This window comes from Antedon mediterranea, chromosome 8, assembly GCF_964355755.1.
Source record: "Antedon mediterranea chromosome 8, ecAntMedi1.1, whole genome shotgun sequence".
Classification (NCBI taxonomy): domain Eukaryota; kingdom Metazoa; phylum Echinodermata; class Crinoidea; order Comatulida; family Antedonidae; genus Antedon; species Antedon mediterranea.
The window spans coordinates 3,719,745-3,744,061 of NC_092677.1; the positions used below are offsets into that span (position 1 = coordinate 3,719,745).

General features: G+C 33.2%; 2 protein-coding genes across 2 annotated transcripts in view; one reads left to right on the plus strand and one right to left on the minus strand.

Moving 5' to 3' along the window:
* Positions 1-751: 751 nt before the first annotated feature.
* On the minus strand, positions 752-3,218 carry LOC140057821 (probable N-acetyltransferase san). The gene is made up of 5 exons (XM_072103571.1): positions 3,093-3,218; positions 2,544-2,680; positions 2,318-2,440; positions 1,826-1,892; positions 752-1,239 (listed from the first exon to the last, which is right to left on the minus strand). The coding sequence occupies exons 1-5, from the start codon at positions 3,098-3,100 to the stop codon at positions 1,080-1,082; spliced, it is 495 nt and encodes a 164-aa protein (XP_071959672.1). The 5' UTR covers positions 3,101-3,218; the 3' UTR covers positions 752-1,079.
* Positions 3,219-3,454: 236 nt separating this feature from the next.
* The window catches only part of LOC140056132 (V-type proton ATPase catalytic subunit A), a 29,119-nt gene continuing 8,256 nt past the window's right edge, over positions 3,455-24,317 (plus strand). Inside the window, exons 1-13 of the mRNA XM_072101393.1 lie at positions 3,455-3,533; positions 4,552-4,645; positions 4,910-5,038; positions 5,685-5,899; positions 6,121-6,258; positions 6,687-6,838; positions 7,301-7,463; positions 7,768-7,876; positions 12,719-12,841; positions 14,358-14,472; positions 15,146-15,353; positions 16,764-16,918; positions 23,842-24,013. Of these exons, the coding sequence (XP_071957494.1) occupies positions 3,531-3,533; positions 4,552-4,645; positions 4,910-5,038; positions 5,685-5,899; positions 6,121-6,258; positions 6,687-6,838; positions 7,301-7,463; positions 7,768-7,876; positions 12,719-12,841; positions 14,358-14,472; positions 15,146-15,353; positions 16,764-16,918; positions 23,842-24,013 (1,776 nt within the window). The 5' untranslated portion in view covers positions 3,455-3,530. The remainder of the gene's footprint in view (positions 3,534-4,551; positions 4,646-4,909; positions 5,039-5,684; positions 5,900-6,120; positions 6,259-6,686; positions 6,839-7,300; positions 7,464-7,767; positions 7,877-12,718; positions 12,842-14,357; positions 14,473-15,145; positions 15,354-16,763; positions 16,919-23,841; positions 24,014-24,317) is intronic.

Here is a 24,317-nt window from a genome sequence, read left to right on the forward strand (position 1 = left end):
CATCATGTTTATCCTATCTGAATACTGTACTTGTACAGAACACATCAATAAACATTGAGGAGAAGCTAATAGACCTATTGGCATTTGAAAAGCAGCATATTTCTTGTTATGGGCTGGGAAAGTGGGTTAAACCTGTTCCCACCTGTTACTAGTAAATATCATCTGATTCAATATTATTTCTAATATGCATGGTATGTGTGTTGGAATTTGATTACAGGAGGAATACTTTCTAAATTCATAAATAATGGTTTTTTTTTACTTCTGAAAATGGTAAAATAACCCCACAACATTATTTATTATGATAGGATATAAAATACAACTCCACTCCCAAAGACTTGTAATAAAGACTTTGTTTATGTAGAGCATTGTGTGTATATGTTTGTCTCGTGAACGGATTGCCACCTTTAAGAAGGATAGTGATTGAATTTGCTTATGGTTATCCTTGGCAATTTGCCTAAATATATAAAATAAATAAATAAATAAATAAAAAAGCATAACATTATTAAAATGTTAGGAATTTGATACATTTTTTTTTAATGCACAAATAATATAATAGTTTAGATTTTGCCAAAACTTCCAATGAATAAAATAGAGGTCTCACTTTGATAGCTAAAATGACAATTTGAATACCAACTACTTTTTAATATCTATTTTTGACTATTTAAAAATTCCTGCACCCGCCCCTTGACAAGAATAAAGAAATTTTCTGGTATAACAAATTTTTATATTAATATTTATTAATAACTCAAATTTTACAAAAAACAAGTATATCTGGTTACTTTACTATGTAATATTGTATAAAAGAACTACAAAAAAATCACCATATACCTTCAGTTGCAGTTTATGGAATCTAAATATATATCCATTCAATATTTTAATATTATAATAGCGCCTTTTATTATTAATTAATGTGATTTGCATCAACAGTCAAAGGTCAATGCATTTGTGTAAAACTTTGCAATCAACATCCACTGCAATAAGTTGGTGTATTCTGTTGCCATGGACACCAATCTTCAAAAATCAACAAAGCAATAAACAACGTTTAACAAACAATCAGAAATTGTTAAAATGGAGCTGGTTCACCTTGAAGTTACGTTGTCTTTACGACGCAAAGTTTTCTGAAGGACGAAAGCATCGGCAGGTTCTATTCGTTTGTAGTAGTGTTCTTTCGTTTCCACAACCTTGAATCCGTTAGATTTGTAAAAGTCGAGGGCGCTATCATTGTTGATTTGGACATGCCTGAAATAAAGATAAAAATTATTCTAATAAAATTTAACTTTGAATCACTATAAATAAATCACATTGTGTGCGTACAGATTTTGGGAAAGGTTGGAGGTCGCTGTGCAAGGGTTCATGATTAGGTCATTATTTCAGTTCAGGGAATAAATAATTCTGTCTCTAAATTCTGCAAAATGACTTTGATGTACAGTACTGTGTTGCAGAGTGAGTGAGTGGCCGAGCGGTTAAGACAGTGGAACCATAATCACGTAGCCATAACATCGGCAGGGGTTCAAGGCTCACTCACTCCATGGTTCTGGTGGTAGAACGAGTCTTCTCGGATAAGGACTATAAACCGTAGGTCCAGTGTACACAACTTGCTCGTGTGCACTTTAAAGAACCTAGTACATCTTTCGAGATGAGTAGGGGGTTACCCCGGTGTATTAGTACATCACAGCCACTGATCACCAACTGGGCCCTCTGGGAGATCAGTCTTTGACTGAAGAGGTTACCCAGTATAAAGATAAAACAAACAAAGTGTTATAGAATTTTAGGTTAGTGATGCTATGCAAAATGTATTGACCTAAATTACTGCAGTACCACTTACAGGAAAAGGCTGTCAATATTGCCATCTTGAGCACAGTACTCCAGTACATGCTTCAACATAATTGTACCTGCAACAAGAAAAACAACTTACAAATTACAACTATAAATTTATTTTTGGAAGAACTAGCAGATTTTGATATTTTTTTTGGTTTTTATATATTTAGGCAAATTGCCATGGTTAACCATAAGCAAATTCATCCTTCTTAAAGGTGGCAATTCTTGTTCATAAGACAAACATATACTCTTTGGGAGGTTTTTTAATTTGTCATTAGAAAAATCCGGACACAGGACTTGAACCCAGGACACTTGGATTGGTAGCTAAGCATCATAACTTAACCACGGCACCAAGCCACAACTCCACTCCATTTTACCAACCAACCACCTTTAGATGTCGATAATACTTATTTCTTATAGCACATATACTGTAAGCAGGTTCTCAAGCACTGTGCATAAATTGGAGTAAAGAATGTCATTATGTCATTATATAGGTTACCTATTCCAAGACGTCTGTAGGGTGCTAAACAGCCAAGAGTCATTATGTAAAGTCTCCTGTAACCCTCCTCTGACGTGTCTATCCTACAGCAAACAGCTCCTACCACAATATCATTATAATAAGCTAAAAATATAAAAAGAGAATCAATTAATTAACATAAAATAATAATTGAAAATATAAACAAGCCATAAATGATACGATAAAATAAAAAAAAATTAATATTTACCCAATTTTGCTAATTCGCCAACGTCCAACACATCCTTGTAGAACTTGTCATTGTACGAAACTGGAAACACAACTTGATTTAATTTCTTTAGTTGCTTGATGTTGTGTTGTGTAACCTCACCAAGTTCTATACGACCTCTGAAAGTAAACAAATATTTCTTGTCATGTTATAAAATTATTTTAAATATAAATTTAAATTAAAGTACAGTATAAATAAAAGGTCACTATAATTAATAACAGTAACTGAATTTAATAGCATCACATCAAATTGTTCAATGTTGGTACTCCTAAAAGTAACATATACATACTACTAGGTTCTGATAATTATTGATGCACGTGCCTACTACTGCTGACCTAGCTAGGCCTAGCCAGGGCAACTAAAAGGACAAACCACTGCACTGGCACGGTTTCCTGACTAAAACCCTGACCTGACTCATATGAGATGAGTGAGGCCAGGCCTAGCCTACCCTATACTATGCTGTACTTTAGCCTAGTCCACTCTGCCTAGCTTAATAGTTAAAATTATTGAAAACTCTATTTATTATCGTACTTTGTCATGATAAATACTAGCAATAAATATTTGAACAAATAACTGAAACAATTCTTCTATTTTCCGACGGCACGGACTTCTGCTTTTTTTTTGGTGGCGCGTGTTTTTCCGGGATCATCCAACCGTATCAATATATTGACCTGATCAGATTTCTTTATTCACATAATTTCTGTTCAATATTTATACAATATTTGCTGCTAAACTATTGCAATTAGAATATTTATTCGTAGTACATGTCATTTATTATGTTTATAAATTAGAGATTTATAAAAGAAATATATTATCAAATTAAATATATATAACAACTCCCCCTAAAAAATCTACAGGTATTCCTAACCTTTGACATTCAATCATCATGTGATTGAACTTCAGGCTGATTTTTCTTGTGATCAGACAACATTTTCAGAGAAAAATTTGCAAGATTTAAGACACGCAATCATGGTTAGTATTACATTAAATTATAAAATTATTTCTTATAATGATAAAATATTTAAAGATCTATCTGTTTTTGCATGTAATATGTACTTATTTATGTATCATACACATTAAAAAATGAAATTAATTAACGCATTAATTAAAAGTAAGCCGTCACCTGTCTGCCTGCCTCTCATCAGGCTACTGCCGGCGAAGTCGGGGTGGGCTAGGGGAATTTATGCGGGTACTTGGCCTGGGCTTAGTCTATTTTAGATTTCTTATACCAATTTTTCTCCCATTAGGCCTAGGCCTAGCTAGGCCTATCTAAGCCTAGTACTAGGCCGGGTAGGCTACATTATTATTTTCAATCTTTTTTTTTTATTTTTATGCTGGTTGGGCAAAATTACGCCCATTTCTTTACTCAACAACCTGTATTTTTATTCAGCCTCGCCCTCAGTCAGGGTTTTATTCAATTTGTCTGTATTATTATTATTTAAGTTTTTAAATATTAGGCCAATTATTATATTAATTAATAATACTATTATTAATACCCGCCCTAATTGATATTGTTATTAGTGGCATATATATTATAAATATTATTTTGTTTAAAATTATTAAAAATATTAATACGTAGCATAATCATAAGGTTTTTTGCAAATTGCATGAGCGAAGCATAATGGGAAAGGTTTGGGAGCAATAGTGCCACCACCAGTATATAAAGTTTTTATTATACGGTGGTGCTATTGCTCCCAAACCCTTCCCATCATGCATTGTGCACTGACGTTTCTCACGAAATCAAGACATTTTGAATAAACCTAATATTATAGACTAGGCCTAGGCTTACTTTAGGCATATGGCACTTTGTATAAATTGCAAAAATGTAATAATGGGATTGGCACAGTTGACCATGCCAATAGAAACGTTATCCGCATAGATATGCAGCAGCTACACTATCCCTATGTATATTATACTGTACAGTGAGTTAACTGCACTGTGATAGAATGATAATAATTATACCATTGATAATGGATTAATGATAATATAGGCTGGGGCAATGGATAGAGCGAGGAAGACGATCAAGATACGTGATGAAGACAGAGAATCATTGTTTGGATATGTGTTTGCTGTATCTGGACCAGGTAAAAAAAAAAAAATTAAATTTAAATTATTGAGTGTGTGTAAAGATAGAATTGTATAAAGCCCTGTGTACACTATCAAACTTCATGTGACAAAAAATGTGATGTGCCTATATAGTGTGGACATGATGATGCCATCAGTACCATATTTGGGCATGCAGTATCACTACCATATTTGGGCGCATCACACTAGTTTGCTAGTGTAGACAGAGCTTTACAGAACTTCTCTTCAGCAGTTTCCAATAATACTTCTTTTTTTATCTTTAGTTGTTACAGCTCAGCAGATGTCTGGAGCTGCTATGTATGAACTTGTACGTGTTGGACACCAGGAATTGGTCGGTGAAATTATTCGGCTGGAAGGAGACATGGCCACCATTCAGGTCTATGAAGAAACTTGTATCCCAATTGATAAAGACAGTTTATAAGTGTTAGAAAATTAAGCTGGGTGAAAAGCATTCCAATAAAATTATATAGATGTGTAAGATAATAGGTTTTTGCCTTGTACCATCAAGGTGCACTAGGCCTAGGTTCTCCATTATGGTACAGTAGGTAAAAATGCTCTTAAGGTTTTAGGTAATACAAGTTTAAATAAACTTTTCAGATTTACCTATCCTACTGTACGTTAGGATTGTAAGGGCGTGTGGCGCAGTGTATTGGACGTTGGACTACTGATCATGAGATCAAGAATTAAATTCTAATGCTCGTCGCATTGCCTGTGTGATTAGGCAAGACACTTTACTTACGTTTAGCTCACTCCACCCAGGTGTATGTACAAATGTGCTAAAACTGCATTATGATAGTACTGTATGTTTCCATTCGTGTTTATTCAAAAAATGACTTGAGTAATAATGTGAAGAGGCTTTAAGCGCTATATAAGAATGACATATTATTGTTAAGAACCGTTTTGTATTTTATTTCTATTTTTGTATTTGTTTTTACCTTTTGTTACATACTTTTTAGTTCTACCAAGTGCAAAAACATAGGCAGATCTAGTTTGTTTACAATCAATACCCAGCTAACTTTTCCTTAACACACCCTACAGCTGGTGTAACTGTCGGTGACCCTGTACTTAGAACTGGTAAGCCGCTATCAGTTGAACTAGGGCCTGGTATATTGGATAGTATATTTGACGGTATCCAACGACCTTTAAAAGAAATTAACCGTCTCACAAACAGTATCTACATTCCACGTGGCGTAAACACACCGGCTCTTAATCGTGAATTGAAATGGGATTTTGAGACGCAAAATGGTATTCGGGTGAGTTGATTTATTTTATAAATACACACAGTAATTGTTTAATCTATCCTGTTGTATTGTATTAAACAATAGAATGTTCAACTGGCAGTTAGTGTTTTTTATATAGCACCTAAATGAATTCATGTGATTTAATTGGAAGATTGTGGGTCACATGGTGTGCAATAGTACAAAAATAAAAAAATCTGATTGCATTTAAAACAATTATTTATACTTTATTTTAGATTGGTAGTCATATCACAGGTGGTGATATATTTGGAGTTGTACATGAAAGTTCACTAATTGAACATAAGTTAATGTTGCCACCAAAAGGCAGGGGTACAGTGACATGGATGGCTGAGCCAGGGAGCTATGACATCACAGTAAGTATAGTTCTGCACTATAGTAATCTCTAATTGAACATAAGTTAATGTTGCCACCAAAAGGCAGAGGTACAGTGACATGGATGGCTGAACCAGGGAGCTATGACATCACAGTATGTATTGTTCTGCGCTATAGTCACTTCAAACTGGACACCAATGGCCTGATAAAATGTCCATGTATTAATATAATGTGTTTGACCATAACAAAATTCATAGTAAGTAGTATAGTTTGCACTGTATAGCCAACCTGTATTATGTCACTGACATCATAGAAAAATTGCTATTGTTCCAGGATTTGAACCCTAGAATCTAAGATTGATAAGCAAGAATGCTAACCACTCCTACTGTAATTTCAAGCCAATTCTTACCTAAATATCTGGAAGTAAAATTAGTTTATTAATGAAGTTTTTAATTATGTTATCTTGCAGGATGTGATACTAGAGACAGAATTTGACGGAGAAAAGTCTGAACACACAATGGTTCAAGTTTGGCCTGTCCGACAGTTACGTCCAGTATCCGAGAAACTAGCCGCCAACCATCCACTGCTTACCGGTCAGCGTGTGCTAGATGCCCTCTTCCCGTAAGTAGTTACAAATTATAGATAATTCAAAGATTAATTATTTATATATAATACAGATTTTGAAAAAAAATTCATTACTTTTAAATATATAATATAGTGCCCTCTATGTTAAATATGTATCTGTTGCATTGAGTACAGTTAACACTCCCAATACCAGACACCTTTGGGCTGACCTAATATATCTGGTTTTCCAGAACCAGATATATTATTGGTATTATGAAATTGTTTTTATAAATAAAAATAATTTTGGATTTTAAGAAAAGTCGGATTTTTAGAGAGTTTACGGTTTAAAGGAGCCTATTTACTTATCATACAGTAGCTCTCTCACTCCTGAGGACGATTAAATCATATTGATAGAAATGTTGAGAAACTCTTTTCAGAACTAAATACACGTTGTGTACTGCAAGCTTTATATCAACATTACCATAGCTTCTTATAAAATCTTATATATTGTATATATAGATGTGTACAAGGTGGAACTACCGCCATCCCTGGTGCGTTTGGTTGCGGAAAGACCGTAATCTCTCAGTCGCTGTCCAAGTACTCCAACAGTAATGTTATCATTTACGTTGGATGTGGAGAAAGAGGTAACGAAATGTCTGAAGTACTCAAAGATTTTCCAGAGGTAAAAAGTTACATAATTTTGGCAATAAATAGTATTGTATCGTAAAAGCAATGTCCTTTTCAAACCACACAGTAGAACTCCTATTCAGGGGACACCTTCAGGACCAACAAAGTGTCCCTTGATGGGGGTGTCCACTAAAATTTATTTCCCCTTATTTTTGTCATGGAATAGTGTTCCCTTATCATGGGTATTGTACTACTGCAATTCTTATATATTATTCTATATATTTTTGCTGAACCATAAAATTATTATTATTACAAATTATAAACACAATAAAAGTCCGAAAATCTTTTTTTCTTTTCAGTTAACACTAGAAATTAATGGTAAAACTGAATCAATTATGAAGAGAACTGCTTTGGTAGCCAACACTTCTAACATGCCAGTCGCTGCCAGAGAAGCATCCATCTATACAGGTTAGGCGTCATGTCAAAATGTTTAAAAACGATGACTATGCGTGAAACGCGTATTCTTTTGTTCTTTAAACTTGACCGTACTTCCAATTGTGAAACAACGTGAAAAACGCTAATATGCACAGCTCAATATTAGTCCCGCCCCCACTGCATGCTTGACTAAATATTTGCATAAACGCATTAAACATAACAATAATAAATCGTTTTTTTCGTTACACGCGTATATTTCGTTTAAGAAAAACAAAAAACTAAATCGTAAAAGTAAGTTGTCAATCGATCGCCGCTAGGCCGTACATACGCTGAACCTAGGTACGTAGTAGCCTAGGTCCAACCTATCCTTGTTTTAAGGTGCGTTGCGATCTCATAATACATAACAATTATTAACCTAAAAAACAATGAAATCGCAGATAGCCGAATGTGTAATAACTGTAAAATGCAACTGTAATACAAATAAAATACCTATTTAAAGTTTGCTCAGTAAACAACAAAAGCCGATCACTCTTGGCAGCCCATCATTCTCGCCGCAGTGCCATTATAGTGCGATGTTGATAGGTGGAGTATTGAGTCGTTTTTATACTAAAACTACTGTCAAAACTTAACCAAGAAAATGAATTTCTACTGCTACCACAGTTCAATTTCTACTGTTATAACATTTTTTTGTAATGCTTTTGTATACAGTCTTTAATAATCCTAATTAATAAATTATCTACGCGTCGATCGTAGGGTGGTGCGTAGGGTTAGTAAACACCATTGTTATCGCCTTTAGAAGCATGGACATTGCAAACAAACAATGTTTTGTTCGCTATTTAAAATCCTATCTAAAGCTAGAAGACGTCAATTTTTGTAGCCGCCCTATGCTGTTAGGTTAACCTAATTTGGCCGGTCATCCGCCGACGAGACGACATCGGGCCCGTTGGGAAAGGGGCCTTTAGCTCACGTAGAGAGGTTGGGTTAGCGAATTATAACAAAAAAAAAGACATCTACGGTAGGCTAGGACACCAACAAAATATATGCAAAATAAATATATATTCCATGTTAAGATTTAAGATAGGCTTTTTAAATAATCATTACATGCGTAAAGAAAATGCCCGACTGGAATTTGGATGGAGGGAAGAAAACATGTGACTCTGAGAGGTTGCGGTAAACAGCAAAGAGTATCGTGTTTCATGCCATGTGACCAAAAAAAAAACTAGGTCTATACTTTTAATTACGGTCTTCTGTCGGCAGTCTTTTTGAGCGACCGATTGAACGTTCTGATACTAGATACTGGACTATATTATTTTTATTTTTCACGCCGCCATTTTTAACATCTTTTTTTTGCCGACGTACTTTTGTTTAAGGGCTGCGTAAAGCCTAACATTTTTCTTGTGCAATGGAAAACTGCGCGTGCGAATACGTGAAATGTTTGATTCACACGACTAAATTCGCCTAGTGGAAAACAGGCTTTAAGAATTTCGTTTTCAATGCGAACGTCTACGAAAACTGCATTAAACGTGGCGCTTAATGTGTATAGGCTACTTCAGTTTTGTTCAGAAAAATATTTATTTTATTTTTGGATTTAGGGTGGGGAGGACTATAACTTCTTTATATTTATCGTGACGATTTTTCAATCATAAAATAAAACGGGACACAATGACTTATAACTAGAGGCCTAATGTATTTTAAAAATATTCCATACCGAACGATTTATTCAAATAAAGAACAATTTTTATTAATTATTTTTTCCCAAACAAACTAAAGACAAGATGACAAACCCTCAATTGAAATTAAACAAAACTTTTATTAAACATTTTTAGTATCTATAATAATATATAATTATTTTTGTTTTCTTTCGATTATTATTATTATTATATAGTATGTTAAATTAAATGATCAGTGCATGATCCTATAGAAATAAATGTTGTTATTTTGCAAAGCATTGTTTTGTTGAAGCTTTTGTTATTTATTGATCCATGAATAATATGTGGTGGTTAAAATAGGAATTCGTAAAATAGCACAGCTTTTACATTCAGGAAATAAAACTAAAACGCATAGCATCATAATATACAAAAAAAATGAACCGATGTTTTTTCCACTTTTAAACAATGATTGTACCATTCATTGTACTGTTGTTCATATTCCTATACAAAAATGAGTAAAGAAAATTATTAACAGAAACTTGACGATGAACTTACTCTAAAATAATACCAATAAAGAATCAAAGGTAATAATAATCAGCGTGATTTGATCAGGGAGATTTTACATCTCCCTGATTTGAAATACAGAAGGCATGATACAAAAACAGAGCAACATTTTTTAACTGTATTATATAAACCGTATTTACGTTACTGTATATTTTTGGCAGCGGAAACGGCGCTCCAAAAGATATACCGTATTTTCCCAACCACATTTGTGGATAAAATACAGTATTCATAAATTTATACTGTATTTTGAGTACCCTTTTCTGCGCCAATAAAAAAAGACCGTTATTTTAATTTGCTGAGTTAAAATGTTGAACATTTAATTTTTACAATGTAATAATACTTATTAGTGCACAGGAAGAGACTGTTTATGTAGTTAATTTATGCAAGCATCCACATATTGTTCATTTGGCTAGTAGTCTTTTGTGTCTATTGTCCTTCTATTCTGCATTATGCTGATTAATTCATTTCTTTGGTTAAGTGAAATGTCAACTTACTATTTTTTTGTAGACATAGGTTGCATCGTTTAATACTATTATAATTGTTATTTTTTGTAAACAAAATATTGTCCCCTTATAGAATCACAAAAAAAATGTTTTTTTTGCGATGACGTCATTATACGTTTCACATTCATTTACGAGAATCTCGCGATGTCAGTGTGCTAGACCATTATCTTTCCGGAAGATAACGTCATCACGTCAAAAAATTTGAATGATGTGGGTCACCTATTTTTATCTTTGCAGTATTTTATCAATCAATCAATTTTAATCTGTTATAGCTCCTCCGAATAAAAAGTGATACCCATGAATGTGTATACTGTACAATGACCCAAAATATACAGAATTCACCATATAACAACAAAATATTATATTATTCTATAATAATTCTAATAATAATTTTCTGTGCGCAATATTCTAAAGTAAGTAACGTAATGACGTGCAAGCAAGTGGATTTTGCTGTGCAGATAACTAAACTCGTCAAAGTAGGCCTAACGAGTTCAAGTCTAGTTTAATTCGTTTATTTATTTTAAATTGTAATATTATTTTAACTAGTTGGATGGCGATCAGTTGATAAGTAATTTTTTTTTTTAGGGCCAACGTGGCCAATAAGCTTAAGAATGTCTTTTTAATGGGTCAAAAAGCTTGCTGAATGCTGCTGGCCTACACCTACCATGTTGTTCGTTTGGGCGACCCACCTAGGCGTATTAAATTAGTCAACAAAGCAAAGACAGTAGCCTACTATTGTTTTATTCGAATATGCTTTGTTTTATTTATCTTTTAAGAACAATGGTATTTGCGTGTGGCTTTTGCTTCTGAACTGAATATAGTACGTCCATGAGTTGGGAGGTCTAAGTTACAAAAGTTATTCGAAATTACGGATTACATCTCGGGTCCTCCGTGCGTGGAGTATGTTTTAGTTACCATATGAAGGAATATATATATTTATTGTAAATATTGTATTTATTTTGACCACTTTGACCCTGGTAAAATAAACGGGGAACATTGGTGGATTTTAGTTTTTTCAATTGTTTTATTATGAATAGCCTATATAGCATAGACCTACCAGTAACATTTCAAGTTTATTTGTTGTTTATTAGGCCTATTACTATTCTAGCTTTGTTCTCTAAAATATAATAACTACGAAACACCCTACTTATCAAACTCTCATAATGGTCATAACTGAAAAACAACTTCAGTATAGTATAGTATAATTAAATAAATCTTGTATAAATCTGATTTTCATAAACAGCAGAGCACATGTACACAATATGCATAGGGTGGAAGAACATTTAAAGAAAGAGCCTGTTATTGCTAGGTATGCGCGTAAAACAAAACAGTCCTTTGTATCCACGGCAGAGCACGTGTACACAATATGCATAGGGTGGAAGAATGTTTAAGGAAACGGTCCTCTGCCGATCCTTTGGATCGTTGGAGCACATGGCCAAAACAATGTCGTTTCTTAATATGCGCACAACCATGTGACATTGACTGAATTGATAATATAAATTAATGAAGTATTTTATGATGATAATCATAAAATAAGGACACACTTAACATATAAACAATGCATACATTTCAATGAACTAAAATACTGAATCTTCCTAAACATTCAAATCAAGCTATTTAGTATTATATTCGGCTATACAAAAAAACCCGTATACGGTACAGTATAGGCTAAATGAAGCCTACAGGGTTTCCCCATTTATTTTATGTATGTATACGTACACGACAGTATATGTATAGACCGGGGAATAGGTCTACATTATCAGCCGATTTCTTTGTTGTCATAGGACCTGACCCTAAAAACGCATTTTTATCGTTGTGTTCGACGCAAAATCGATTTCAAAATAGTATTACATTGAACCGCGATGTTCGCGTTAATCGCGTCTTTTTACCGACGTAATAGTAGGCGGTCCTAAGCTTTGAATATTTAATGAGTACAATTAATGAGCTTGATTAAGACGTTTAACGCGTTAAACGGTCAAAGAAATCTGAACCGCGTTTCACGCATAATTATCGTTTTGAAACATTTTGACATGACGCCTTAGGAATACTCAGTGTGGGTTTGCTGCCCTCTGGAATGATTTAAAAGCCAGTACTGGAGTTACTAAATGAACATTTCTAATTTGTCTTAAGTTTTTAATTGTTATAATTTTTCTCAACAGGAATCACTTTATCTGAGTATTTCCGTGATATGGGTTACAACGTGTCTATGATGGCCGACTCTACGTCTCGTTGGGCTGAGGCTCTTCGTGAAATCTCTGGTCGTCTCGCTGAAATGCCTGCAGGTAGATTATTATGACGAATTTCAACAATTAAATTGTTCAATAGTTATTTATTTTGAAGACATGGATACAAAATGTTTGGTGCAAAAAAAATATTTTAATTTAGATGTAGCTATGGTAGTTTATTGGTAGGTTATTTATTTCTTTATTCTGATATAAAATCAATAGGATAAAAACACAAAAAAGCACCGAGACGGCAAACTTATTTCCATTGTGGTTTTGAAAAGTTTAGGGCATGGTAACGAAAGTATTTTTAGGTATTTAGAGGCTTCTTGAGATGTCTCTGCTATCAAACTACTTTGACAAAAAAAAGGGTGAAACTCCTAAAATATAGTAGTAATAATGGTAGTAATATGCCTAAATATGGAAGTGATATGATGTCATTTTTTCCATATATTGGACATAAAGTTTGATAGTGTAGACAGAGCTTAAGACTGTTTAGAAGACTGTTAAGTGTTACCACTGTCTATCCAGAACATTTACATCTATCCCTAACCTGCTGTGCAATAATAGCATTCAATAGGACTGTTACCATGCAATAGAACTATTAGTGAACTGCACGAATAATAATGATGTCATTACACGACAACAATGAACGATCACCGAATGAAAAACTGTTTAGTTTGAGTAAAATTTAAGCTGTAAGATGATCTTTATTATGTATAACAAATTACTAAAACTGGATTTTAAGAAAACTAAATTTTTTAAAAGAAATCTAGTTCAATGTCAATTGGTGTTGGATGTAATCTGCATGTCTAATAGGTAATTGTCTGGCAGTCATCTGTCAAGCTTATGCAAATAATTTAGCCATAGTTGCTTTGTATTCAAATGTACATACAATAATGAAGTCGCTATTTAATCGGGTTTGAACAATACGATGAAAGCCCCGGCGGCCTAATGATTAGGACATATGCATATCAAGCAAGGTTCCGGGTTTGAATCTCGGTTGGGGTGACTTTTTCTCATTCTCACAGATTTCCTCATCTTATAGTTTAAAATTAATTAATTAATTAAATTTCAGTATATCAGTTGTCCGTTTAGTATCTATTCTCTGCCTGTGATGTTTATATAATAATGCAGTAACTACAGTATCTGCCGAGCAAATAATTCAGTCTGTTATAGCTTTTGTTTATAATAACAATTAAGTAACGTACATATTGCCAACAATGTGTTTGTTGAGTTGCTACAACCGATAATATATGCTAATTTATGCATTTTATGAAAATAACACTATGCCAAATGCACCAATGACGCCAGTTAATACTTTAGGATTCTTGACCATGTGGTTTGGTTTATGAATCCCAACATGTTTTGTCCGAGATAATCATGTTTGTAAATTGGTACCACCAGCATATTTTGTATTCATAGAATTAATACTGCCATCTGGTGATTGATTTTTCCATACAATAATTTCAATATGCTAATGTGATAATGATGTGCTATTTTTAGAACCTTTCTAATTGTTGTTCATATTTTTTAACATATTTACGTTTAATAACGCACGCAATGTTGTTTACAGATAGTGGCTATCCAGCTTACCTTGGAGCTCGGTTGGCTTCTTTCTATGAAAGGGCAGGCAGAGTTCAATGTCTTGGAAACCCGAGCAGAGAGGGCAGTGTCAGTATCGTCGGAGCGTAAGTTTCTCACAACTTTGACTTGATGTTCACGCCTGAACTCTGCAATGCAAAATAATTATTTTTCCAACTCAATGTTCTTCACCAAGTACAATAGCCTAGGGTGGGGGAAGAGTGTTATGGAATAATGGTAAGGGTAACAGACTAGCATATCAGAGGCCTGGGTTTGAGACCTGCCATATTGCTTGTATCCTAGGCAAGATACTTTACTCTAATTGTCTCGTCCTTCGGATGGGAAAAAAAGCTGTTGGTACAGTGTAAATAATATTAAAGAAGAAAAGGATTGTTTCCCCATGAGCTGATCTTGTACTGGCCCATATGGGAAAAATGTCTCTGTTCACTAAAGTGGTCATTAGGTATAAAGAAAAAAAATAAACAAAACGTTTTCTGTGGTACAAAAGTTTGAATCTCAACTGGGCTAGTGAATGTTACTAGCCCATATATATGTGTAAAACTTGTGACATGACATGCCCATTTTGTTTCACTTGCCCACTATGATGAACAGAGAAGAAGTTGTTTTGACAATAGTGTCTATACTAGAGAAAGCTTGCCCGGTTTAGTACTACATTGTTTGTTTATTAGTTTTCCACCACCATTAAAAAAAAAAAAAAAAAAAAATCATTACACTTGAATACATTATAAACATGAATAACATTATTTTGTTTCCTTACAGTGTCTCTCCCCCCGGTGGCGACTTTTCTGATCCAGTAACATCTGCTACGCTTGGAATCGTACAAGTTTTTTGGGGTCTGGATAAGAAGCTAGCCCAACGAAAGCATTTCCCTTCAATTAATTGGCTCATCAGTTACTCCAAGTACATGCGAGCGCTGGATGAATTTTATGACAAAAACTACCCCGAGTTTGTTCCCCTTAGAACAAAGGTACAGTATTTATTTATTTTATTATTTTATTATTTATTTATACTGGGTGACCTCTTCAGTCAAAGACGGCCCAGCTATGATCAGTGGCTGTGAGTTACAGTGGCTGTGTGTGTACTAGTACACAGGGGTAACCCCCAACTCGTCTCGAAAGATGTACAAGTGCAGATGAACTAGATATGTACACTGGACCTACGGTTTATAGTCCTTATCCGAGAAGATGTGTTCTACCACCAGGACCATGGAGCAAGTTAGCCTCGAACCATTCCCAATGGTATAGCTACATAATTATGGTACCACAACACCTCAACCACTCATTCCTTATAAGGAGTAATTATTAAATGAATTTCCTTCTTCTCTGTGCTTAGGGAGTCATATTGTGGCAACAATGCTAAAAGGCTGTAATATGCTATAATAATATATTAGTAGAACTTCTTTTAGGACACACCTGTGTTTTAGGACATTTGAAGGACACCCTTTGTTTGGTCCCAAATGTCCACTTAAAGATATATTGTCCCCCTAAAAAAATATTTTTTTTAAATTTTTTTGTTGAATATGTTATTTTAATATCACATAATAGTTATTCACTTTCACAAAAAATTGGGTCTGAAAAAGATTTATTTACCTGAGAAAAATGTAATTTAAAGCAAAAAATGGTCAAATTGTCTGGAAGACAATGAGTTTTTGGGTAATTTAACTGTTTATTTTGTCTTTTTATAGGTGAAATATTTTTTTTTCCCCGTTTTTTTTCTTATGGAAGTGAACAACTTTATTAAAACTGCAAAATGGCCTATTCAAAGTCTGATTTTAAAAATCTTTATTTTTCATGATTTTGGGGGACAATACATCTTTAATAGAGGTTCTTATTTATTATTGTTAATTGATGCATATGTAGATCTGGAATTAAACTTTTTATTTGATGGTGCATCCGAGAAAGTAAAAAAAAATCTATCCAAGAACTCATGTATTTAGACCAAGGGGAAAGACAAATTACTGGTCCATCATCTCTCGTACAAATAGTTTTCATAACAGCTTTTATCCAGCTGCCATTCGGGCACTGAATGCTTGTCAGTATACCCTACGAGAGTCATGTGACACTGTTTTTGTATATCTCAAAGCAAACATAATTTCTATGTATATTTTTTTATATGCAAATGACAATAAATGAAAGTAATTTTCCACTGATGAATGAATGAATTAATGAACAAAATTGCAACAATCAATTCAAATTTATGTTTTTTAGTGACAATAATTTCCAGGTTGTGCTGAACATTTATTCATTTAATCGTAGATAAATTGCTTTAATATGTTACAAGTACTATTAATTTTGCTTCTAATGTTTTATAAAAAATTTAATAATATTTTTAATATTTAGAAATTGTGTCGAAATTAAAAACACCTTTTTTCCATCAGGTGAAAGAAATTTTACAAGAGGAAGAAGACTTATCAGAGATCGTACAATTAGTTGGAAAGGGCTCTCTCGCCGAGTCCGATAAAATTACACTTGAAGTGGCTAAACTGCTCAAGGATGACTTCTTGCAACAAAATGGTTTCACACCTTATGATAGGTAAGTTGTCATGCTGGTTCACTTTAACTTATGTTCACGCCTTATGATAGGTAAGTTGTCAATGTAATGCTGGTTCACTTTAACTTATGTCCACATTGGTAATCTACAAGGCTACAAAATATTTCAAAAGTATTTGGCTTAAAGCTCTGTCTACACTACCAAACTTTATGTGACAAAAAAAATGTGATGTGCCCATATTATTACTACCATATTTGGACATATCACTACTATATTTGGGCACATCACACTTTTTTGTCCAAACTAGTTAGAGTTTATTGCACAAATTAAAAGTTCAACAAATTCATTTTGTAGTTTTGTAGTCATTAAGTGATTGTTATTCAATTCAATTCAACTTTATTTCAGACAAACTGTCCATATGAAACATATAAATACAATAAAAATAATACAAAGCATTATGGGACAACCGTCATGGAGAGAGGACTAATAATTATTTGTTGACATATAGTGCCTCTTAAAATACATGTGGATTATGTTTTGGGATTTATTGGATGTAGACTGTAGACATTATTATATTATTGATTACTATAGTTTACAAAACAACACATTATTATGGCTATACTGATACTAGTTAACACACGTAGAAGTATACATGAGATTATATATACAAAAGTTCTGTCCATTTTCTATTTTTATTTCTTTGTAACTTTATTATAAACATGTGTATGCATACATGACACTTATGGAGACTATAAACATGAGACAATCAGTGATATTGACAATACCATATTTAAAACAAAAATATTTGTTACTTTGTACTGTGTGGCTAATACAGGTATTTAAAAAAATTTAAAAATTTAAATTCTTTCTGAGAAAAAAAGTAAAAAAAAAAAAAATTAAAACATAACTGTACTTTTGTTCCGAATTAAAATGCAGGAAAACTTGATAAAGCCAATTTATCCTGTTTATTTTAACTTCAAAATCGAGAGAAAAAAATACATGAACAATTTTTAATTGTTCAATCAATCAAAGTTAGTCTGCATTTTGTGACAGGAAAAGCTGGTTATACTGTCCTTTTGAATTATAGATTTATTCTCAGAAATAATGTGTGTATGCTTTTTGAATATTAAATAAAGCAATATTTATGAAGGTTTTATAAATAGGAGAGGAGGAGGTTTACCTGCACTAATAACATATCGCTAAATGTTTAAACAAAAAACACTTTAAAAAATTGGCTCTTGTGTCAAAGCGCATTTTATTGATCACACAATAAGGAAATTTATTGCTTACAATTTACAATACATAATAAATCGTTGGAAAAAGTTTATTAAAATCGGTAAAAACATAAAATACTGATATCAAAAGTCAAAGTTGTGATTAAGATGGCAGCTGGCACAAAAGAGCAGCATATACTGTAGGCAATTTGTAAGCTGGAGATGTTGTCCACTTTGCTGAATTGTAAAATATTGGTGGAAGGGGTAACTAGAGAACCTAATTGTTGAGCATTTAGCCAGTATAATAATGAAAGCAAACAGACCCCACCAATAACTGATCCTCACTAGCGGCGTAACACAGAGGCCTGAGAGTCCTGGTTCAAAGACCCTAAGTGGCCCACAACCCTGAAGGCCTGGAAGTTTTCAGCAATTTTGGACATATTTTAAAGCCTCAGGACACTGCGCAGGGCCCCTTGTAAGCTTCGAGGCACCTTAGTTTAGCCGGTGAGCCCTCATAGTCGTGACGTCACTGATCCTTACCTAAATGTGTACTTGTACTGATCAATCTTCCATCAATCAAATGAAGTCAAAAACGAATGAATACAATTTGTATCTTGAAGCGCAAGGTCATTAACTCATTGAGTTTATCGGAGTCTTATGTTCGGATTACATTTTTTGGGCAGTGTGGTTATTTTACGAGACCATGTTAAGCAGCCTCTACTGGGCAGTCCCTGTTCAGTAACATTAATTGTTGATATTGGTTAATTTAAGCCTGAAGGTATTGCAGCCAGCGTTCGAATTTGACTTTTCTTGGTAATTTAGCTGTTGATTCAGTTAATTTGTCCAAATTAAGTCTAGTACGATTGAGAATTAAAGAATAACATTTTCTTTTCCATTTGACATTTGAATACGTCAACCGTATGTAAGTCAGCCGCTAAAGAAATTAAAACAATCTCGATATATCAATGAAGAATGAAAAAAAGTATTATGCAAATATATATTTTACTCCGAATGTGGCATTTTGAATATATTATTTGATATTGGGTTTTATCAAAGATCGCTTTTAGCTGAATTTCATACAACATCTATTATACAAAATAATGTATTTTACATTTTTTATACGTAAAACGCCTTCCAGCATTGTCATATTGTCAATTTATATTAGGGTTTCATCTCGTACAAAAGTTAAACGTTTTTTTTCTCCAGAAACTGCTTTCTGTGTATTTAAATTCCTAATTGGCTAAATGAGTAACCGAATACTGAACAAAAGCAAATTTATTAAAGGCAACATATAGTAATGTTAAAATAACAAATAGATGGATATATTAGTATCGCTGTATAACATACTAGTTAATATTTTTGCCTAGAAATTTGAAACAAATATAATTAATAGAGGCGTATAACCTACAAATATCATTTTTATTCACGCAAGTTATTTAAAATATTTTACAGTGGGACCTCTCCTTTGGAACAGTGTGAATGACGTTTAAGAATATTATTACCAGTTTTTATTTTTTATTATAGTGGCACTGCAATACAGTGCGAATGAGGTTTTCAGACACTATTATGTTTAAATTTAAAATAGTGCTGGAAAATTTATCCAGTGTGAATGGGGATTAAAGTAATATTATGTTTAAAATGATAATGCTGCAATACAGCCAGTGTGAATAGGGCTAGCATGAGTGTAAACATTATGTGTAACAGTATTATAGTGCTGCAATATAAACTGTACAGGGTGAATGAGCCTTGAATATACTTTAAACATTACTATCACATCATCTAACAATTATCACATCATCTAACATTAATCACACCATCTAACATTATTAACAGCATCTAACATTCTAACATTAATCACACCATCTAACATTAAGCATATCATTTAACATTCTAACATTAATCACATCATCTAACATTAAGCACATCATCTAACATTAAGCATATCATTTAACATTATAACATTAATCACATCATCTAACATTAAGCATATCATTTAACATTCTAACATTAATCACATCATCTAACATTAAGCATATCATCTAACATTCTAACATTAATCACATCATCTAACATTATTCACATCATCTAACATTCTAACAACCAGGGAGTTGTAAAATAAAATGTTACAGCTCCCTGCATTAACAATCACCACATAAAACTCTCTGATATCTTGTGTTTATTATGCAATAGTGACTGTGATACATCATCTATTTTTATAGGGAATATCTTGTGTGTTAAAAGTTTAGACTTTGTCACAAACACCTATCTTTCACTCTATATTTACGCATTGGAAATTGTACACACATCAACAGATTATGAAAGCAGTGCAAGGCTGAATGCATTAGGATTATCTTAGTTTAAAAAGTCTCATAATACTATTTAAAGGTAATTAACCAGTGCCATTCTTAATAAAATTCTGTTCCCACAAATGTCACAATAGACTATTATTAGTTTGTAGTGAATTGAACCCATGTGATCATTGTAATAGGGGTATCTCCGCTTGTGGAAAAGCCTACACAGTTTTTATATGCTAGAGATGATTTTCGTTATCTTTTTTTTTAGTACATCTCCATATACGGACACCCATATTCAAATATAGGGTTAGGGTAATACAGTAGAACACTCTACTTTGAAACACCCATAAAGGGGACACTTTCGAAAATATATTATAGTGCAGCTGAGCTAGTTGGTTAACATGCTTGCCTTCCAATCCTAAGGTCTGGGGGTTCAATCCTGACCTAGTGCCAGGGTTGTAACTCGCGACTCTTTTCAACTCCACTCCCTAAGCCTCAAATGAGACTTGGTTTAAAAGCATGATAAATAAAAAATAGTTTAGCCATCCTGTAGTAAATGGCGAGTTACAAAAAATCTAAAACAATTTTTTAAATTTATTTATTTCAGATATTGTCCATTCTACAAAACGGTTGGAATGATGCTTGCCTTCCAATCCTAAGGTCTGGGGGTTCAATCCTGACCTAGTGCCAGGGTTGTAACTCGCGACTCTTTTCAACTCCACTCCCTAAGCCTCAAATGAGACTTGGTTTAAAAGCATGATAAATAAAAAATAGTTTAGCCATCCTGTAGTAAATGGCGAGTTACAAAAAATCTAAAACAATTTTTTAAATTTATTTATTTCAGATATTGTCCATTCTACAAAACGGTTGGAATGATGCTTGCCTTCCAATCCTAAGGTCTGGGGGTTCAATCCTGACCTAGTGCCAGGGTTGTAACTCGCGACTCTCCACTCCCTAAGCCTCAAATGAGACTTGGTTTAAAAGCATGATAAATAAAAAATAGTTAAGTTAAACGTTTTTTTTCTCCAGAAACTGCTTTCTGTGTATTTAAATTCCTAATTGGCTAAATGAGTAACCGAATACTGAACAAAAGCAAATTTATTAAAGGCAACATATAGTAATGTTAAAATAACAAATAGATGGATATATTAGTATCGCTGTATAACATACTAGTTAATATTTTTGCCTAGAAATTTGAAACAAATATAATTAATAGAGGCGTATAACCTACAAATATCATTTTTATTCACGCAAATTATTTAAAATATTTTACAGTGGGACCTCTCTTTTCAACTCCACTCCCTAAGCCTCAAATGAGACTTGGTTTAAAAGCATGATAAATAAAAAATAGTTTAGCCATCCTGTAGTAAATGGCGAGTTACAAAAAATCTAAAACAATTTTTTAAATTTATTTATTTCAGATATTGTCCATTCTACAAAACGGTTGGAATGATGCTTGCCTTCCAATCCTAAGGTCTGGGGGTTCAATCCTGACCTAGTGCCAGGGTTGTAACTCGCGACTCTTTTCAACTCCACTCCCTAAGCCTCAAATGAGACTTGGTTTAAAAGCATGATAAATAAAAAATAGTTTAGCCATCCTGTAGTAAATGGCGAGTTACAAAAAATCTAAAACAATTTTTTAAATTTATTTATTTCAGATATTGTCCATTCTACAAAACGGTTGGAATGATGCTTGCCTTCCAATCCTAAGGTCTGGGGGTTCAATCCTGACCTAGTGCCAGGGTTGTAACTCGCGACTCTCCACTCCCTAAGCCTCAAATGAGACTTGGTTTAAAAGCATGATAAATAAAAAATAGTTAAGTTAAACGTTTTTTTTCTCCAGAAACTGCTTTCTGTGTATTTAAATTCCTAATTGGCTAAATGAGTAACCGAATACTGAACAAAAGCAAATTTATTAAAGGCAACATATAGTAATGTTAAAATAACAAATAGATGGATATATTAGTATCGCTGTATAACATACTAGTTAATATTTTTGCCTAGAAATTTGAAACAAATATAATTAATAGAGGCGTATAACCTACAAATATCATTTTTATTCACGCAAATTATTTAAAATATTTTACAGTGGGACCTCTCCTTTGGAACAGTGTGAATGACGTTTAAGAATATTATTACCAGTTTTTATTTTTTATTATAGTGGCACTGCAATACAGTGCGAATGGGGTTTTCAGACACTATTATGTTTAAATTTAAAATAGTGCTGGAAAATTTATCCAGTGTGAATGGGGATTAAAGTAATATTATGTTTAAAATGATAATGCTGCAATACAGCCAGTGTGAATAGGGCTAGCATGAGTGTAAACATTATGTGTAACAGTATTATAGTGCTGCAATATAAACTGTACAGGGTGAATGAGCCTTGAATATACTTTAAACATTACTATCACATCATCTAACAATTATCACATCATCTAACATTAATCACACCATCTAACATTATTAACAGCATCTAACATTCTAACATTAATCACACCATCTAACATTAAGCATATCATTTAACATTCTAACATTAATCACATCATCTAACATTAAGCATATCATTTAACATTATAACATTAATCACATCATCTAACATTAAGCATATCATTTAACATTCTAACATTAATCACATCATCTAACATTAAGCATATCATCTAACATTCTAACATTAATCACATCATCTAACATTATTCACATCATCTAACATTCTAACAACCAGGGAGTTGTAAAATAAAATGTTACAGCTCCCTGCATTAACAATCACCACATAAAACTCTCTGGTATCTTGTGTTTATTATGCAATAGTGACTGTGATACATCATCTATTTTTATAGGGAATATCTTGTGTGTTAAAAGTTTAGACTTTGTCACTAGAACAATAAACACCTATCTCCATATACGGACACCCATATTCAAATATAGGGTTAGGGTAATACAGTAGAACACTCTACTTTGAAACACCCCATAAAGGGGACACTTTCGAAAATATATTATAGTGCAGCTGAGCTAGTTGGTTAACATGCTTGCCTTCCAATCCTAAGGTCTGGGGGTTCAATCCTGACCTAGTGCCATGGTTGTAACTCGCGACTCTTTTCAACTCCACTCCCTAAGCCTCAAATGAGACTTGGTTTAAAAGCATGATAAATAAAAAATAGTTTAGCCATCCTGTAGTAAATGGCGAGTTACAAAAAATCTAAAACAATTTTTTGAATTTATTTATTTCAGATATTGTCCATTCTACAAAACGGTTGGAATGATGCTTGCCTTCCAATCCTAAGGTCTGGGGGTTCAATCCTGACCTAGTGCCAGGGTTGTAACTCGCGACTCTCCACTCCCTAAGCCTCAAATGAGACTTGGTTTAAAAGCATGATAAATAAAAAATAGTTTAGCCATCCTATAGTAAATGGCGAGTTACAAAAAATCTAAAACAATTTTTTTAATTTATTTATTTCAGATATTGTCCATTCTACAAAACGGTTGGAATGATGCAAAACATAATCTCCTTTTACGATTTAGCAAGACGCGCTGTCGAGTCAACGGCTCAGAGCGAAAACAAAATCACATGGGCGATTATAAGAGACAGTATGTCCGATATTATGTATCAACTAAGTAGTATGAAATTTAAGGTAAGTAAATTGTTATTTATTTAAAATACCTCTTTGGCCATTGGTCAAATAGGTATTCCTAAAGTACATATATTACTGTGGAAATACCTCCTTGACCATTGGTCAAAGATGTATGTAAAGTATTCCTAACATATACTAGTATCACTGGAAATACCTACTACTATAGTATATTTGGCTAATAGTCAAAAAGGTATTCCTAAAGTGCATACTTCTAATAAATTGAAAATTGACTTGTGTACAATTAGTGAATATTATTGGGACACTTTTATTAATGATTCAACAGAATTTAAGCATCACTATACTA